The sequence below is a fragment of the Python bivittatus genome, unplaced genomic scaffold (genome assembly GCF_059951505.1).
Source record: "Python bivittatus isolate LINGU-HERP-01145 unplaced genomic scaffold, Pbiv_v1 ctg000330_np1212, whole genome shotgun sequence".
Taxonomy (NCBI): domain Eukaryota; kingdom Metazoa; phylum Chordata; class Lepidosauria; order Squamata; family Pythonidae; genus Python; species Python bivittatus.
Window position 1 is genome coordinate 45215844 of NW_028277058.1, and position 20622 is coordinate 45236465.

Sequence of the window (20622 nt, forward strand, 5' to 3'; positions counted from 1 at the left end):
AGGAGTAAGCAGATCAGAATGTCTTGCGAATTCTCAATAATCTAAGATGGCCAATGGTTTAACAAGAGCAACAACAATCAAGTTTTCTGTATGGAAACATTTACATTGTATGTAATGCTTTCCCCCTTTTTTCCTTTGGGCATGTGCATGCCTGTGTATATATATTCTGTTCCAGATGTTTATTGTGTTTGACTTTTTAGTTCCTTATTTTTATGCTTCTACAAATTGTAAGTTGCCCAATTGCTTTGTGAATTGAGTGGATATATATAGGACTAGTTGTGAGAAGGGATGGAAGAGTTCCAAGTGAAAAACAGCATCATCTGGATCCGGAATAAAAATCCATGAATGAGCAGGGTGATTTAACTATAAATGGAATCAGCTTAGCTTGCAGAAAAAGAAGCTCAGAAGAAAACCAGAAATTAGATTGTTTAAGAAAGAACTGAAATAAATTCTGATATTGAAAACACAGTTTTGGGCTAAGGCTCTTGAAACACTGTAATAATAAACATTCTAAGCATAGAAAATCCCTCCGCTCTGTTCCATATCACCATTTTCCACTTAGTTAGTGGATCCTGTGATTTGCTAAGTATGATCTGCTAAGTGTGAAATCTGGCTTCTCTTCTTCCAGAGAACTAAATTATTCAGTGGAGACTTGGATGCAAACACTAACCTATATAATAATTTGATTCTATCTATGTTTGCACACTGTCAACAAAACCAGGTTCGTCTTCTATTCTGTGGAAACCAGAGGTTATTTTTAATCCAATTCTGATGTTGTGGAGATATTCTCATCGCTCCATCTCAATGAAAGTAACCACATTTTCCTGCTGATGAATACCCCCCCCCCCGCCCGAAAAAGCAGTGTTTTAATATAAGGTGCTTATTTGAAAATGTGAAAAGGCTAGAAAGTCTGTGTAACCACATATGTGCCTGGAAAATATTTGTGCATCAATGACATTAATAATGCAGATCACACTTTTACTGTAGACGGTAATTTGCAATGCTCCTTAGCCTTCAGCACTGTATGGGGTACATGATTAATCCTTTTTTTCCAGCTGGGGATCTAAGCTTGAGAAATGGAGTCAGCCATAGTGAAACTCTGGATACTCTCATTTTCTGGTGACACATATGAATATACACCCCAAAAGGGGGGAAGTACAGTAATTTGGTGCTTTGTGATGAATATTTGCACATTTCAGAACACGAGTTATACATTTCCATGCCAGTTTGTAGGTATATATATATGCAGGAGGTGGGGGTGTATAGATATATGCAGTGTGTGTGTACATGTACAAACGTGTTTTCTACAGTACATACAGACCGTTTTGGAGGGATAGTGGCTCCCCACCCCCGGTATTCTGCTCTCTTGGAAGAAGGACAGATTTAAGGCAAAGGAGTATGTCTTTAAGGAGGCAAGTGAAATAAGAAATGAGGCTCACGTTTAATAGGTGACATCACTAGGTTTTGGCTCGATATTCTGTATTCTCTGGCTGTCGGTTTCAGCCAAGGCTGCGGGGTGGCGTTGAAAGGAGACAAGCTTTCCAGGTGGGCAAAGGAGACCCGGCCTCCCTTTCCTTCGCCTGATTTAGCCGGAGCTTTAAGACCGCGGGCGGCGGCGGCGGCGGCCATCGCTCTCCCCGCCTCGCGATGCCCTTCGGAAGGCGCCCGGGCTGTCTCAGTCGCCTCCAGCTGCCCGCGCTTTCCCAGCGACGCGGGTGAGTGAGTCCCCTCAGAGAGCCGAGAGGGAGGACTGGGCGGATGGATGGAGGAAAAACTCCAGCCGAGCAAACCGTCGGAAGCGCCCGAGGAACGCGCCTCATCGCTGGCAGGGGCTAAGGCTCGCTCGGCGGGCGAGATCAGGCCTCGAGGAAGGGCAGCGCTGCGGGGCGTGAGCCGGAGAGCCCTGCGCCTCGGATCGCCCGGCGAGGCTGCATTCCCGGCCCGCGCCTCTCCTTCCTCCCGGATGCTCACCGCCGGGGCTTTTCTTCCTCCCCCTTCCAGTGCGTAGCCCCGCTTCGATATTGCCGGAGGAGCCAAGCGAACCTTCAAGAGCAAACATGCCCCCGCGGCCCGGGAGTGTGTGTGTCTACGTAGCTTTACAAATCGCGCTAGCCGGGGAGTCGGGCTCCCCAGAAAGCTGAAAGCGCGGCGGGGTGCGTGTGAGCGCGAGCGTGGGTGCATGTATATATATATTAAAGAATAATAATAAAGGAGGGGGCCGTCAGGGCGCTTTTGCAGGAGAGGAGGAGGAGGAGGAGGAGGAGGGGAAGCAGGCGCGCACAGCACACAAAAGATTCCGGGGGCTGGGTCTCGCAGAAGGAAGCGGCGCTCTCCGCGCAGCTCTTCCCAGCCCGCCGGGGTGGGCTGCTGCTCTCCCCCCAGCCGTCTGCCGCCCGCTCCTCTCGGGGAAGCTGTGGAGAGCGGGGCTGCGTCTTTCCTGCTCCCGACGCCCTGAGAAACCAGCCGCTTCTCCACCTGTCATCCGGCCGCTACTCCTTCCCGGCGTCGCCTTCCTCCCGAAGAGGCAAAGTGAAGCCTCCGGGGCGCCTTGAACTGGTCCAGGCAGAGTTGCGGCGGCGGAAGGGGCTCGGGAAGGCAACCAAGATGTCCCCGCGTTGCTGCAAAGGCTCGGGGCTCGGCGGGCGAGAAGCCTGCGGACCGAGTGGATCCCCGCGTTAGGGGGGCGGGGGGACGGAGGTAGGAAGAGGTATTTGTATGGGTGTGTTTCCCGAGCCTCTGATTGCGGTCGACCCTCGGCGGCTTTCCCTCCTACTTCCTCCGGGCATCCTTTCAAGTGAGCCACCATTATCAACCGTTGTCGGGCTTCTTGCAAAAATAATATTTCGGATCGAAAAGAGAGAAAGGGAGAGAGAGAGAGAAAAAAGGGGGTGGGAATAGACGATTACCTTTCCACCCGCATCCTCTTCCCAGGGGTTGGAAGCAAACCCTTCGGCGGCGTCGAGGTTTTAAGGGCCTTTTTTGATTTGCTGGTTGGACGTTGATTTCCCAGCCCTTGTGTTTCTTGAACGTGGCTCTCCTTAAACGCCTGAGAGAGAAAGAGAGAACCGTGGCTGGCCTGGATATTTCCAAACGGGGAAAACTGGAAGAACTCAGTGGACTGATCCAAATGCCCAGCCACGGAGAGGCACGCTTCTTTACCACTTACCCTTGCCTTGTTTGGCACCTTGTTGATTGAAGTGGAGGCTTCCCAACCTCTGGTCTTTTCTTTGCCCCACCCTCACCCTCCAGGAGTGAATGAATGCCCAAGATTGTTTGTTCTTGGACAAAAGTGTTTCTCCCCCCTTCTGTCTCGCCCCCACCCCCTCCAAACTCTGATTGATGACTTTGCATTCACTTCTGTGTAATTGCTGATAGCAGTTGGTGTCCTCTGATACCTGCCCAGGAGCTGGGCTTTCTCTCTAAGTGAAGATGCCCATGGTGTTTCTGTGAAGCTAAGGTATGGCTGCTGGAAGATTGCTACTTTATGCTGGCCTCTCTTTAGCGTTGTGTGCTCTAGGCATGCTAGCTGTGGCCATCTGCTCTGACCACTGGTATGAAACAGATGCCAGGAAACATCGGGAACGATGCAAAACCTTCACCACGAGGCGGAATGACCCTGGCTTCATTTATAATTCTAACAATAACCTGCCCCTCCGTGCCAGCAGGTCAAAGCTAGACTATTGGGAAGGAAAACTTCTCTTGGCAAGAAACAAGAGGCAACTCTTTGCCATGAGTGCCGTTGATGAGTGCAACAGACAGTACAACTCTACTAACATGGGACTTTGGAGGAAGTGCCATCGGCTGGGATTTGACCAGGATGTGGAAGAACTCATTGCTAAAGGTAGGAGCTTCCTTTTAGAACTCACTTGGTTGAACCACTTCATACAAAGCAGCAGAATCATAGGATGCTCCTAAATGCATTGCCTTGGAAGTAACTCCCATTGAATCCAGTGGGCCTTACTTCCAATTAACTAGGCATGGTGAAGCCAAAGAAAAGGTTCTGCTTCAACCTTCCCCCAACCTGGTGCCCTTCAGAAGTGTTGGACATCAGCTCCTATCATCCTCAGCCAAGATGGAAAAAGCTGGCTAGATGTTATGGGAATTGAAAGCCATGTCCTCTGCAGGGTGACAGATGATAGGAGCTGCTCTGCTCCAAGAAGATGCCCCAGCAACCCATCCCCCAGATTATCCCATAGGCTTAATAATCATATGTGAGAGAGTTCTGTTTTACAGAGTTCAGAAATGGGAAGTGCTATGAATGAAGACACTGTGTTGGGCTACAGATATATGGGCCTTTATGCCATGTCAGTTTTATCAGGCTAAACAGTACTGTGGCATGTCGAACTCTTCTAAAAGCATAACTAGTGCAGAGAATTCACAGAATCCAACATTTTAAAGCTGATCACACATCAGAAGGCTAGATTGTTTCTAATTTAAAATTCATAGCTTTTTTAAAAATAACAGAAATGGAAGGGAGAGAGTGTAAAGAGAGTTTAGTGGTTACAGGTTATTTAAAAATGGATCCCTGAATTTCCATTGGAAGAAATAATATTGAGTTGATGCATTAAGGAGACTCTGAGATGGAATAATTTCACCCCACTCCCAAAGAGGCATTCTCTCAATCAAAAGGATTGATGAATGGAAAGCCATGGATTATTCCTTCTTTTTTTCTTGCAAAGTATTTGGCTAAAAATGATGGTTGGCATATTTGTTTGTATTATTTCCTTATTCTTTTCTAGAACAGCAAAGGTTAGATGGACAATTCTTAATTATTTATCTGAATGAAAGTTGCAGACAGATTGCTTCTGAATGATTCCTAGCTACATTTTTTATTTTTATTATTGTGCTACAGAAAAATAAATGGTCTCCAGTAACACTAAAAATGCATTAAAAGGATCACTTTGCAGGGGTTCTGTTATAGAAACCTTAGGCAGCTACACCACTCTTTAAATTTTCATTTTATTTATTTTTGTTTCTTCTGTATAGATTCTAAGCACTTTGTATGGATATATCATTGGTTTCATTTGCTTTACACAAGGATTTCAAAGGTCGATGTGTGAGATTAAACACCCTCACCAAAAAAGCAATCCAATCAGAAGTGTGTTGCCTCTTCATTAGGAGTTCAGATGCAACCTTGAGGTTTAATAGCCAGGAGGTGTTATGGACTAGCAGCTGTTTGGTGACTTCATGAAATGTATTCTTGGCTCTGTTCCATTTTGTAATGGGCAACTGTCCATAATCAAAAGCTGTTGTCACAGTTGGCATCATGGCTGGCAGGCTCAGCAGGGAAATCAAGGATTCTTCCAGGTCAGACTCTGAGTTTATTGCAGTAGCACCAAAAGGAGCTGCGGGAATATATCTTGGATTGATCTCTTCTTTGGAAAAGTAAACAGTATAGGTAACAGTAGCCTGAAGCTTTTAAACCATCATTTAAATATTGACAGAAGGATTGCAATCCATATCAGTGAGGAAAACGAGAATTACAACTCAAGAATATATTTAGTAGGTAGCTTCATGTAAACCATCATTTATTTGGCTCAATTGCCTATTAGTAAACCCAGATCATAAGGAGGACATTGTCATTAAGATGCAATAATGAAATCTGATTACCGATCACAGGGCTAGAATGAAATAAGGAAAATATCTGATCTGAGATACTGAATTGGAAAGGCTTGGAATCATGCATAGCTAAAGCCAGTCTTAGGAATCTGATTTTCCCTTGGAGTTGTTACTGCTTACTTAACTGTTACAATTACACATTACTTCTAATTTGCTGAGTGCTTTGTTCTATATACTGGATTATAGTTCTTGAGTTAGATCTGGATAATTTAATGTTAATTGTTAAGAAATGGAAGTTGAGAAATAGTTTGCCCAAGTCCATAGTGGCTGGTTGGTGGGTTTTTATGAGAGGGGAAGTGTAATGTGTGGAAACTAGATTCATTGCAGCATTGACAAGATTCACTTAGTTATACTATTACATGTTAAGTCAAGCCTAACATGAATTTAGGGACATGTAATCTATTTTCTTACATAACTTCATATTGGACTTCTTTAAAACCTCCTACATGGATATCAGGTGGACTTACTGACCTTTCACCTTGTGCTGCTGAAGAAGGTAGTAATAGGAAATCCATGAGTAGATTTTTGGAAACGGAAGAACAATCCTTTGCTAAGCATGTATTCAGAGATACTGCTTTTCTTTTAATTCTGTTTCACTATCCAGTTTGTAACCATTTAGTTTCAGTTTCATTATCCCACTGTGGTTTCAGTTTCACTGTCTCACTAGGCAATCCTTTGGTTCCATTTAATGGATTTCAAGGATCCAATAAAAAAAGCAAAATAACCCCTAGAATAGGTGCCGCAGGCCTATCCTAAAGGAACCCAACTAAGAAGATTTACTGTTTTAGTTTTAGAAAGTGGATGGGGAAAATGCTTTTGCTTAACTTGCTACAATTGGTTTCATTTTGAAAAAAACAAAACAGATACAACAGCAATTTTGTAGATCAGTAGGGGCTAATTTATGTTTTTATTTTGTGTAAAACTACTTTAGCCAGAAGAAAGGGGAAGAAAATTAACAGGGTGGCTAATTTTTCCTAAATGGGTAAAATTTTAATATACTACAGAATATTTTGAATTTGTTTAGAGAACTGTAGTAGGATAGCCAGAAGAATGTAATATTTACGTACTATGCTTCATTCCTAGCAGTTTTGAGGCAGAAGGTAGTAACTCCCCATACGTGACAATTCATGAACACTTTTCTGTATGGCAAATGGTTATTACATCTTGTCTTGAAAGGACTGCTGTAAGAAGATTAAAAAAAGAAAAGTTATCATTTTGTTTTGATTTTGAGCTCATCACTGGCAGAATTTTTGCGGATGTGCCCCAAATTCCATCTAAGATGGCTATTTGAATTTAGTATGTGCTTTTAATGGGATAACAAGTATCTGGAGAGGTTTGGCTGATTACCATATATTTAATCCTTGCCAATCTTTTATACTTATATTGAGCTACACAGAGTAGATAGATTTAGGAGGTGAATAGTACCTCTGAGAGAGGGAATTGTTTGCTACACATTGGGGGCCAGAGTTTCCCAGTGCAGAAATGCTGGGAATGTAAACAGGCAATTGTCACTAAGAACTGACTGTGGAAAACGTCAGGCAAATATTCCATTACTCTGTGGGAAGTATAGGAAGAAAAGATGCCAGTATTCAATGCAAGAGGATATAAGGTAGGCCCTAGCTTTATGTCAGAGGCAATCAACTGTTGTAAAAGCACTTCTATTCAGATGTCATAATAAATATTCAGTTTAGACTTTGCCATGTCATGTACTAGGAAGATTTAGCCAAGTTCTGGCCTGCCAGGAGAAGTTCAAGTCATCTTAAAAGAGGCAAAAATAAAATAATTCTTTAAGAAGGCATTATTGAATCCTGAATGACCCAACAAACATTTTCATGTCCTAATTTGATTTGAGGCAGTCTTGTTCTTCATTAAGGCTAATGGGTGTGTCAAAACTCCTGATGATTATTCTGAGGGATTTTTACAATGAATAAACAGCTATTGTAAGTACTGAATTTGGAACAACAATGTAGCTCATTATATTATTGTCCCTTGATATCTTTTTCCAGATACATTGCTTGTGTTGTCAAATCACATCAACTAATTTAATGCTGTTTTCATATTTTTGATCCTTTCAAGTGAACTGTCTGATTGCCCTTTTTTATGATGTTGCTTGAAGCTGCAGTTCCTGGTATCCAGAATATGTCCCATACCATCCCCTCAGTCTGATAGTATTTGTAACCTTCTTTGTGTCTCTCTGCTATCTAATGTGGAGGATTGTCACGTATGATGGCTTGTACATGGCATAAGCATGAGGGAAGGTGTAGAAATTCAATGGAACAGTCAAAGCCACCTGATGATCCTGCAGAGAGAGAGAGGAGACAGATAACAGAAACCAGATGGTTGTCTTTCCTTTGATGTGGAGACAGTATATGGGCACAATGAATGCCATTGTTTATGGTACATGGTGTTATTACCTGTAGTTAGGCAGGTTAGAGTCCCATTAGTAGACATGAATGTAGAGGTGCTGGGATAGCCATAATAAGGTAATTCCTTAGTATTATCAGATGATACATTCCAGCTCTAAAGGTTATAGTATGATTTACATTGCTTGCTGTATGGTTCCTGTGTAACAGTTCTGGGAATATATAACCCATAATCTTGCTTAGTTTGGGGTTCTTTTGCATTTGTTTGGCCAGGAGCTCAGTGATCACTGTTAGATGCAACGAAGTATCATTTATTGGTAAACACTGTCTCCAAAACCTTTGGTTCCTCAACTAAAGTGGGCATTTTTGCCACAATAGTGCAGACAAATTATCTATAGTCCTATGAAGAGTTTCTTCTTGGATTTTATTAATCAGGTTTTGCTTATGTTCTTGTCTGTGTGACAGCTGCAACCCAGCACGATGACATGGTTGAATGAGGCATAGTTTCACTGTTGTGATTCTTGTGTTACTCCTTCATTGAGTCCTAAAATCTTTACTCAGAAGAAACCATTTTTAAGTTCATTGGGATTAACCTCTATATAAATATGCTTACGATTCCAGCCTCTGACTACTATTTTTCCCAATCCTTTATGTATCTTTATTGTTAATTTCATGTGCTATATTCTTTTCAATCCACTGCAATACTTAGCCATGGCCAAAAGAATAAAATGTCTAGATTATACTAACCTAATTAGTTCCTTTTCTTACAATTTAGGCATGAATAGAGAAGGTTCTTTGTCCTGCAGTTGGTTTTCTACAAATGTTTATTGTCTAAAGTATCCTATGCCTCCCTTCAGCATAGCCCAGGGCAGCTTACATCAAAATATAAAACACAATAAATCAGAAATAACACAATAAAACACCAGAAGCAGCAGTTACAAGACTCTGTACAATTCAGCAGAGTAGATAAAGTGCCCCACAGTGAGTTTACACCAAAAGTTGTTTTGTGCTAAAATGGCAGAAGATAACTTAGAGGGCATTTTATAAATGGGGGGCCATGACCAAGAAAGTTTCTTCCCTGGTTGCTGTCTACCTGATTTCAAATGTTAGCATGAAGATAGTGCTAAAGTATCATCAATATCAGAAAACTTCTGGTGATCAAAGGTCTATATTAATATATACTCAATGTAGTAAATTACCTGAACCAGAGATAGAAAATGATTTTGAGTTCTCCAAAAGGCCAGGAACTCATGCTGACAATAGTTGCCCTGGCTGTGGCTTGGGTAGCAAGAGTGCATCTAATTTACATCTATAAAACAGGTTACTACAGTCTATGGGATTATCTTTGATTCCAAAGGTGGGGGGGAAAACCCTAAGACTATAGAGTTCTTGGTGCTCTCTGAGTTTGGTTGTTTGCTTACAGATTTCATTACCCAACTAGATAACATGCTGATTATGTTACCTAGTTGGGTAATGAAATGTCTGCAAGCAAACAACCAAGCTCAGAGCCCCAAGGACTCTACTGTTCAACCCTGAGCTACATATATTCTCTTCTATTTAAACTAAGACTGCATATGTTGCATCACTAACAAATTAAGATGAGTTATTTTGCACTATGAATAATTGCTCAGCCCACATGAATTCATCTTCCTTCCTGTGTTGATGGCCTCCCAGCAGCTTTTATAAAGGAAATCAGAAGAACCTCTCAGTGTGTGGTCAAATAGCTGCTGCTTGGAGCTTCATGGCTGTGTTTAGAGTCTGTTTCCTGATTCTTTCAGTTGTTGTGCACATATTCTCTGTCAATTCTGCCCATCCCATTTTATCCCTGTTTTCCCCTTGATTCCAAATAAGTCCTAACTTGCCTCTGACATTTATAGCACCTGTTGAAAAAAGCTCACCTATCTGAATCCAGCAATTTTGCACTTCACTGCAAACCTCTTCAGGTTTGAGTGACATGTAATCTGAGGTTTCTGCTTGGGGAAAGCAATTCTAAAGAGCCATTACTGGTACATGAAGAAAATGCCTTTCCAAACAAAATGATCATCTATCTGGTCTACAGGCTATTATCATAGGACTGCTCTTGTTGAGATGCTGCCCTGATGTACTTTCAAGTAGCAGTCTAGTGCAGATAGTGTGTGAAAGGCCAGTGGTACAGTTCTGAGGAAACCCTGGATTTGAGATCTAATACTGAGATCAAACTCAGCATATCCCCCCACTCCATGAAACCTCAAGGTAGAACTGTCAAAGACCCAGCCCTTGAGTACAATTCCAGAAAGGAACTAGCGTTCTTGCTAGCATTGTATTCCATCAAGCAAGTTCATAAGTGAAGGCAGTATACCCATGGAGAAGTGATTGTATAAGAGGCTTCAGCTGGAGGGCGGCCTCTTTAAAACTGTATTTTTCACAAGAAGATAGAGCTTGGATAAATCAAACTGCTCAGCTGTACTCCTGATGTTGGTTTTCTGCACCTTGAGGCCCTGGCCAAAAAGTACCATTACCTGAGTTCTTTTCTTTGTTGGCATCTTAATCTGAAATTGAAGCATTTGTGTTTCCTGACTTTCTTCTTCCTCTGCTTCTTGGATCTGTATCTTTTTGCCTCTTCCATGGGCTTTGCTAGGTTGTAACTGGCTAGTCCCTGACTTGAAGGCAATAGTATCCACTATCCTGTTCATGGACATGGAAAAGCATATGGGTGTACACACAATTAGATGCTTGTGAAGGTCAATACGTTAATAGAATCTCAAGGGATCTGAAGCTGCATCTGAGGATGATCAGGTGATTGACCCACTTTTTGAGAAGAAGCTGAAGACATTCAGTCCAGGTCACGCTAGACCTTACTAATTGCCATGGATAACAATTCCTATTCTGTAACATCTAAGACATCAATCAGTCCATCAAGATGCTATACAAAAATGCGTAGCTAATTCAAGACAGAAGGTGATCTCTATTCCTTATTGAGAAGTGAGACTTGCAAATAATCTCTAGAGATTTTATTCATGTACAAAGTTTTCTTCTACTGTGAAACAAACTGAATGTTATAAACTGCATATGAGACATTTTCTACATTGCTCTTGCTGTTCTTGTTAAACCAATTCATTGTTTTAAGGCACTATTGTTTATTTTATTCTATTTGCTCCTACTGGCTCCATTCCTTGCCTCAGAGGTTTCATTTGGATAATATACATCAGGCCGTGAGTTTGGAATGGTCTCCTACATGCAGTAAGAACAATTGTTTAATGAGAAGGACAATAGCTCAGTGGTAGGCCACATACATTACATACAGAAAATCCCAGGCATTTCCAGTTGGAACATGAAAAGTGCCTTGACTGAAACTTTGGAAAACTTCTTGATAGGCTAGCAGTATAATATGGTGTAGGATATAATACTGTACAGTATAGGACATTGTTTCTCAACCCGAATGCTTTTCCAGATGCGTGAACTTCAGTGCAGTGCATTGTTTTATTGGTTGGCTTGGAACAGATTTCTCTGTGTCTATGTATGTGTCTATGTCTAAGCTATATTATGCATATGAAATCCTTTCATCATCCAAAGCAGGGTTGCCCAAATATGTTTTATATTTGGAAGAGTCAAAAAGGCATTATGTAATACATGGAAGATGCAATCATTGACTATCAATATAGAATGGTCAAAATCGTATTTCTTGTACTAGCTGTTTCCTCCCCAGCCTGAGCACCACCATCCATGTGGACTTCAACCTTCAGAATTCTTGGTGATTGCTGTCTTCCTGAGTTGTTGGGATGTGCCTTGGAGGAAAACATCCAAATATCCATTGACTTGGAAAGATGAGAGGAAAAAGTCTATACAGTGGTACCTCGGGTTACGAACGCCTCTGTTAACAAACTTTTCGGGTTACGACCAGCTCCGGCCGCAAAAATTTACCTTGGTTTGCGAACTCCGCCTCGGGGTACGAGCAGGATACGCGGCCATTTTTCCGCCCCTGACACGTGGTCTGTGGCCATTTTTCCGCCCCTGACACGTGGTCTGTGGCCATTTTTCCACCCCTGACACGTGGTCCATGGCCATTTTTCTGCCCCTGACACGTGGTCCACAGCCATTTTCCGCCCCTGACACGTGGTCGTAGGGAGGAGGACTCTCCCTCCAAGCAATAGCCGCCTCCCTGTCCTCCACACCAGAACGGATTAACGGTAATTACATTGAACCTTATGGGGAAATTTCCTTCGGGTTGCGACCAATTCGGGTTGTGGCCAGAGTCACGGAATGAATTAAGTTCGTAAACCAAGGTTCCACTGTAATTTAAATGCTGGAGCTAGATAGATAGATAGAAAAAGAGGCACTGACTTCAGTGGACTGCAGTAAGCAAAACTGCTTTTTGATTATGGCTTAATTCTTGCCTGCAAAAGAACTAGTTTTGCCAATCTTGTATCTATGAGCTTTCTGCTAGGTAATTTTGAATAAGCGGTTAAGTGAGTGGAAAGCCAAGTGTCACAGTCATGCCTGGTGTAAAGCTTTACAGGAATTCCCCGGATGAGCATGGCCATCACTAAGAATTCTGAAAGTTGAAGTCCACATGGATGGTGGTGCTCAGGCTGGGGGGAAAACAGCTAGTACAGGAAATATGATTTTGACCATATTATATTGATAGTCAATGGCTGTATCTTTTATGTATTACATAATGCCTTTTCGATTCTTCCAAATATAAACCTCATCCAGAATGTACGTCCCCAGGTTCAGATTTTTCCACCTTTTTTTCTCACCTGTGCTCCCCAATGGTTGTTTCACAGGGGCAAAAGTGAGTGATGCTTTGCATTGCTATTTGTAATGGATCTGTCTGGTCTCAGCTCTGATCTTGTTCTCTTGATCTTGTTCTCTGAGACGAACGGGGTAAACCTTACACCAACCTTCACAGTAGTGTAGTCAAAATTAAGTTGTTTTCTAAGAGCCATGGGACTGATCTTGTGTGTGTTTGTGTGTGTCACTGCCTGCAAGCAACCCTTTTGCAGATGGGACTTCATTTAACAACAACAACAAAAGTTTTGCAGCATCTGATAGCTACAGAAGATGCAGCGGTGATATACCAATGTCAATCAATTTGTATGTTCCCTTTTTAAATTTTTCAAGGTAATTTAAAAATAAAATATGTCTGTTTAGTCTATCAGAAGCTTAGCACACCTACTTTATTTGATATCTCTCTGAAAAATTGCATGAAATCTTGGTGCTTCAAATTGATGGGTTGTCACTAAATTTTAGTGATATGATCCTGGGAAGTTTTTATGACCCTAAAAGGAAGCTCTGAAACCACCTCTTGGCCATATGATACAAGTTGTCCACCTTCTCCAGCTCAGTGGCTTCCAGATGGGGTTTAGAGTATAATTATCTTATCCCTGCCCAGCATGCTATTGGGCTGGTGGAAGTTAATATCAGATCTTATCTGGAGGGCATCACATTTGTAAAGCCAATAGTAGGGAGTTTCAGCAAATGTGCAAACTGAATAAATGAATGAGATGATGATGATGATGATGATGAAGAACAAACTGAGAATGTTTACCTTCTGAGTTGCATCTTCTCCACTTTCTTGAGCCCTGATCTTTCTAAGGCTGCCTTCTTCTCACTTTGCTTTCCATTCCCTATCTACCTTCCTATCTGGACCTCTCCAGAATTTCCCAGATGGAGTTGGATGTTTTTTCCCCATCAAAATCAACTTCCCGCTCTGGTCACAGTGACTGCACTGTGATTAACTCTTCCTCCTTAGCTTTTAAAATGTTATGTGACAATGAAAAGAGATATGGCAATTGCAAGAGCCAGTGCTGATGGGCAAAACAGTCATGGCTATCAGGCAATGTCAATATATTACTGACAGGCAACAAATGCTGAGTGCTGGTGTTGTCAGGTGGGGATTTCCAAGCAGAGTGTGGTTGTCATAAAGAGGTACATTCAAATACTTACGTGTGGTGTTCTTAAAGCACTGGAGCCTTCATAAATCTGCCAAAACGTATGGCAAGTCAGTTCCTTTATTACACCATTTGTAATGTCATACAAAATTTGAGTAAGCATTCAAGTTCTCCTGATATCTTCATCAGGTTTATAGTTAAAGTAGGAACTGGGAGGAGAAAAACTGATGAATGCTGAAACCATGGTGTTTGCATTTGGTCACAGTCTTAAAATGAAACGTCATGCTAGGTTTGCACACTGTGATAACATGGTTTAGAATGGTTGGGTTTATGCATTTGATTAAGACAGCATTTAGCAAGCATTATGGTTAAACATGATGTGTGAAGCAGGTGATCTTTGGCTCAGATATCCAAGCAGGTGCGCTCTAGACCTGTTAGACTTTAACTTCCACTGTCGTCAGCCAGGAGGGCCACGGGTTGATTTTCAAGGGCTGATCCAAATGCTTTTCTTATGGCCTTTGTTGCTAGATGAGTGGTTCTCTTAACATGTCAGATAATAGAGGTAAGGATACATTTTTCTGTGATTTCCATGACAGATATATGGGAGCCATCTTGTATCTATCAATTTTTATTTTTATTTTATTTTGCCAAATTGATTCCCAAAGGCTTTAGGCAACATTGTCTTCTGACCAAGCATCTGTTTAATGCTTGCAGTGTTTACGTTGTGTAGCTTTTCCCTTTGCTGGTGTTTGTGAAGCTATATACCCTCCCATATCTTGTGCCTGCATTTATCATTTTATAACGATTAACTACTGTTGAGAAGTGATTTGTTGTCTCATTTCTTCTGACCAGAACCAAAGCAAAAGGTTTAGCTGACCACTAACTTAATAGTTTGACCTCATTGTTAAGTCATTAGTCCTTTGCAATGTGGAATGCTCCTATGTGCATCGTGTACTTCCCATATTATCAATCTGTCTGTTGAGCTAGAAATTCAGTTGCCCCTTTCCTTTCAAATGATATTGATGATATACAGGTAGTCCCCGGGTTAAGAACGCTCGGGTTACAGATGACTCATAGTTAAGAACGGAGCCTATTGTAGCAAAATTTGAGTTAAATACACAATGATTCGAGTTAAACACACAATGGTTCGAGTTCATTACACAATACTACTTATACAGTATTATACAATAATACTGTTCCGGCTTACATACAAATTAGACTTAAGGATGGACCTTGGGAATGGAACTCATTCTTAAACTGGGGACTACCTGCAATTAGCTTCCTCTGAATTATAGGGGTTTACAATAATTTGGAATGGGATTGGGCAAGGCAGAGGGATTGAATGGATTATAGTAATTTACTCTTTGAACACATCTACAAGGCTCTAAAGTCTGTAGCATAATGAAGCTTCTCCAAAACAAAATGGTATTTTGAAAGTATACAGAGATGAGGACATTCTTCACTCCTAGGCTAGATTCATACATTGTACTAAACCATGATACAATGTGCTTGATTGTTACTTGTGTATTTATTAACAAACCTTTGTATGCTGCCTATTCTCAGGATTCTAAGTGACTTACAATGACAGAATAAAACACAATAAAGTAATTATAAGAATTTTATAAAACTAAACCATTAAAACCAATAAATACTATTAATAAAAACTGCTGCTCTCAACAGGCAGATCCAAATGTATTCTTGAAGACTGAACAGGTGTGGTGATTCCACCCATGGTGATTGGTAAGCTGTGGCTCAGGGCTTAGCATGTTTTGCAAACCCAGTCAGTGTTAGTTTACTCAACCAACTATGACTAAGCAACTCATGGTTTACTGTAGAAGCATTTCCTGTTTGCCTTGTGAGAAAGTATGTGTGTGTATCTCACATGAGGAATGGCAGTAGCCATTCAAATTGTTCAGATCGATTTCGTCTTGGAGAAAACCTCAGGGATTCTTTATAGCAAAAAAGATTTCCTGCTTACATGAACGGTCTGTGAGTGAGAATAGCTTTGAAATTGTATCTCTTTCCCCAGCATCATCATTTCACATTTTTTAAAAATGAAGCAAAGTTGGATGCCCTGCATACAAATATAATATTTATCTAGTTTAATAAAGGTATTAGTAAAAGCCACCCTTTCAGGATTTATTGGTGGATTTCAGTAAGTCAGAGTTAACAGTAAAGTTACATTTATTCCTGGGCAGGATTATGCCAATGCGAGAAAAAGTAATGTTCTAGAGGATCAATATAGTATTTTCTGACAATCATAATCAGGAATATTGTAGTCCTTGCTCTGGGAATTAACAACTCATCACGTGGCAGACCACACCTCATTCAAGTTCTTCTTCGGCTGTTTAAGCAGCAGTGTGTGTGTGTGTTGGGGAGGGAAAATATTATGTCAGTAAATAATCTCTATTTGTTCCCTCCCAAGATTCCATATCATAAGCAGAAATACTCAGTTTAATATTTTAAAAAACAGCATAACCCAAATGAGTGTTATCCTTGCATTCTCCGTGAAATCAAATCACCTGGAGGCTATACGATTACTTTCTCCGCTTCCACCCTGAGACTGTTTTCATTAAACTGAAAACCAAACTGGGGTTGAAGGGCAGGAATGCAAGATTTCAGTAGATAATTAACATTCTGGACAAGGCGGGGAGAGGTTTTATGTGTTTCCTGTTACGAATAGCCAACCTGTTTGCCAGACTTTCTTGTCAGATAGGCTCAGATATGCCCAGTACAGATGTTTTTCTCAAATATGGGCTTTTGTACATAAGCAAAAGGCAGATTTGTCATAGTTTCTCCCTCTTAGGGAGCATGAGGCTTTGTTCTTTTCAGAGAAAGTTGTTCAGAGGTATGAGGGAAAGAGATCTACCAACTACCTCTCCAGCCCCTGATGAAAGAAAGCAAGAAAGGGGGAAAAAATCCATTTAACAATTGAATTGAAAAGGAAATCTGATTCTAGGATAGCCTCTTCTTTGGAGGAATAGGGAAAAAGTTAGACAAAAACTGTAAATATTTTATATTTATAGTCTCTGTCTACACTGGTTAAATTATATTGTCTCTTGTGTTTATTGCTTGCAGTCTTATTTGCCTATGCCAGGCTGGTTTCCAGAGAGTAACTATTGCAAACCTGCTGGAGTCAAGATGACCGAGGAGGCAGCTGAACTAATGCAACATGAAAAGTCCACGGCCCAACTACTGAACCAAACACGTAATTAATGGGAGCCAGGTAGTGGGAGAGATGGCCCCAAAGTTGTCAAATTCCAGTCCTCAGGGGGCTGTGGAAATGTATTAATGTGACCATCCAAAGGTAGACCTAAGACAGTAAGAAATCTGGCTAGTCATGGTTAATCCAGGATTACACCATTTCAGTGCCAGGTGCATCATGGCAGGCACCACACAGCCCACTACCAGGGACAAGCTTTTGTCAGACTACTCTCCAGATGTTTCATATTTAGAGAAGTTTTTCAGAAGAAACTGTCCAAAGGGAAAGTCCAAGTAAACTAGGTTGAGTATAAAAACCGGAAGCCATAGAAACCTACTAGTAAATGTATCCCTAAATTCAATATGGATGAGGTTCCACCCATGACGTCAATGAATATGACAGTGGATGTCTATTCCAGCAGTGGCCTGGAAAGATACTGGAACCACAGTTTCTTTTGTATATGCCTTACATGTTAGGGACCAGCACGTAGCACAGGCACCACAAATGTAATGCTATTGCCAGAAGTAAAGCAGGAATGGCCCTTATTAATCTACCTTTTCTCTGAAAGATCTGTAAAGGAGTGTGGGAGTTTGCAATGATAAAGGATCATCCTGATGCTGTACTTAGCAGAATACATATGGGAGATACTTCTAGCAGGGAAGAGTCAGCCAAGATTAACCATCTAATCCTGACAACAAGGAATCACCCAGAGCTTCCTATGTGAACAACTGCAGGAGATGCAGCTGCAGTGGAGGAATTGAGCCCAGGTCTAGGCTCCAGAGATGAAAAGCAGGTACCTTCGTGAAGCAAAGGCCCTACCCATCCAGAGTCCCTATAACAGACAGTACTGATGTAGACATCTGGAAGGAAGAATCCTACAGAGATGCTAGAAGCGGTCCCCAGGAACAATCCAGAGTAGTTTAGGAGAGAATGAAAAGAACCAGAACCTGTGCAAGATCCAGGAAGATATGGAAAGCAACCTCCACCCCTCAGCAAAGCTCAGAACTCCAAGTTCATCAAAAGGACTGTTATGTCAGAAGTATCTTCCACAAGTAAATGGGGAGGGATGCAAACTTCAGAAACAGCTCATTTTGTAAGTACGCATAGACACCCAAATGGCCACATAAGGGTGGAAGAAGCAAAGAAAGGATAAAGCAATTTTTTCATTAGATTGGATATGGCAAACATGTGACTGAATGTGTCTGATAAACTGATATTTGCCAGAGGATAGAGAAATTAAGGACAAGGTAAAATCACCTTTACAGCCCTTTCCTGAGAGTTGCAATAGACATTGTGGGGCCTACACAATTCAAGACACCTCAGGGGACGCAGTATCCACTAACTGTTGTGAACCATGGCATTAGGTGGCTCAGGGCAGCAGCTCTAAGCTAGATAGATGCCAGGAGTGTAAGTCAGGCCTTAATTGATCTGTTTGCCAGCAGAGGTTGACCACTGGAGATACTGACAGATGCAGCATCTTTCTTCTCAAAGGTGCTACAGAAGTTATGGGCTTATGAGATGGAACATCCATAGGATGCCTTCATATACGTAACTATCTTATTTAGTTTCATAAATATATTACTTTATTAAGCTTTCAGGGACTTATTGATGGATTTCAGTAAGTCAGAATTACATTTATTCATAGGGAAGACTTTGCCAGTGCAAGAGAAAGTAATGTTGATCCTGTCAGATATATTTTACAGGATCAATGTAATATTTTCTGGCATAATCACAACTAGGGATATTACAGCCCTTGCTCTGGGAATAACAACTCATTGCATGGCAGATCACACTTTATTCATTCCCTTCTTCTGCTCTTCAAGCAGAGCTGTGTATTGTAGTGGAAAAAATGTGTATATATTATCTCTCCCCCTCCCCGCTCCAAGATTCCATATGAGAAGCAGAAATACTCAGTCTAATATTTTAACAGCATAACCCAAATAATTTTTATACTTGCATTCTCATAGAAATTAAATAACCTGAAGGCTATGTGGCTTTGAGATTACTTTCTCTGCTTCCATCCTGATGCTGTTTTTATTAAACCAAAAACCAAACTGAGGTTGAAGGGCAGGAATGCAGGCCTCAGTAGATAATTAACATTCTGGGCAAGACAGAGAAAGATTTCATACGTTTCCTGAATCACATTCTTGAATAATCCAAAGAGATTAATCCAAAGGAAGCAGAAGTTGTAGAGTATAGACTATATTTAATAATAACTGTTGTGTGGGGGAAGAGGAAACAAAGCATTTGCTCCCATAAAATTATTTTAAAAATAATAATCAATGGGGGAAAAAAAACATTTCCTGCATTACATTTCTGCAGAGGATCAGTTTAGTACAACTCAGTAATCTCTTTTGTAGATGCTTTTTTTTACATTACTGGCTGAACAACCACTCATAGAGGTGGTGCTGGTGACTCAGAAAAAAGGATATGGGATCACAGGGTTCACATTTAACACTCAGCCACAATGTGGTGCATTCGTTCTGGTTTATTTTGGGAGAAGGGCTTAGCAAGATACATGACCCACACATCAAGTGTAAACTAGTCCATCATGGCGTGTTTACCAAACAATGATTAACGTTCTAGCTTAGCATGGTGTATGAATAGAGCTGTCTCCACATTTGAGCAGTTCTTCTCATTCTAGAGTGCGTGTTAGTGTTCAGATTATATTGAAAAGCTAATGGCACAACAAACTAGTCATTTTTCTTGGATAAAATTCTCAAAACATTCAATATTTTTTGGTATGGGGATCAGTCTTGTGGAAATTTATTTGCCAAGACTCAGAACATTTATTTCTAAAGAATGGAATTATGCTGATTATCTGTTCACAGACCAGTGTCTCCCCCATGATAAACTGGTTTAACCTTGCAACTGGATAGAAGTTGAATGGATATGTCATTGGTTTGGTTTCCCAGATTTTATAGAACAGCAAAAGTGAAAAGCAGAAAAAAAATTAAAAATCTCCTATTTTGTGTCTTATGAAGGAGAACTATCTTGAAGGGAGATGTTCTTTCCAGCCTAATTTGTAGATGCGAAAGTATAGCATTCCTATAAGTTAGGACACTACAAGAGTGCCATCCTCACAAGTCCTTTTTGATCCTGCTTACTAGTTTGATATAAAAATACATTGAATACAAACCAACCCCCCTTTTCTGAATGCACTGTATTTGGCTTTCAACAGTGCAGTAATATGCCTGGAAGGCACAGGGATTCTGTGCAAAGATGTGATCATCTGACTTGACCCTCACTCTTCAGAGGGAATTATGGGAAGGGAAGAGGGGCTGAGTGGGGCAGTGAGGAGTAAATTGCAAGGCGGGGGAAGCTTTTACAAACAAGCTGGAAGGGAAAGAGCAGCTGAACGATGACTGTAATCTCCATGGGGGTGTGCTGGGAGAGAGAACACCCAAAACAATGTACAGCTTACCAGTATTCTGAAAACTGCAGCAGTGTAAGGGCAGTTTAAGAGAAGTTGATTTAAGGCAAGGAAGCATCTTTTTCCTTTCCTGATTTTAGCGAATGAGAGGGTGAATCCCAAATTTCAAGAATTATGCAAAATGAAGCAAGCTCA

At 41.2% G+C, this 20622-nt stretch overlaps 1 protein-coding gene across 1 annotated transcript in view; it reads left to right on the top strand.

Annotated features, from left to right (window-relative positions):
- Window positions 1–1481: 1481 nt before the first annotated feature.
- The window catches only part of TMEM178B (transmembrane protein 178B), a 304760-nt gene continuing 285619 nt past the window's right edge, over window positions 1482–20622 (top strand). The window contains exon 1 of the mRNA XM_088141145.1: window positions 1482–3841. Coding sequence (XP_087997271.1) covers window positions 3460–3841 — 382 coding nt within the window. The 5' untranslated portion in view covers window positions 1482–3459. The remainder of the gene's footprint in view (window positions 3842–20622) is intronic.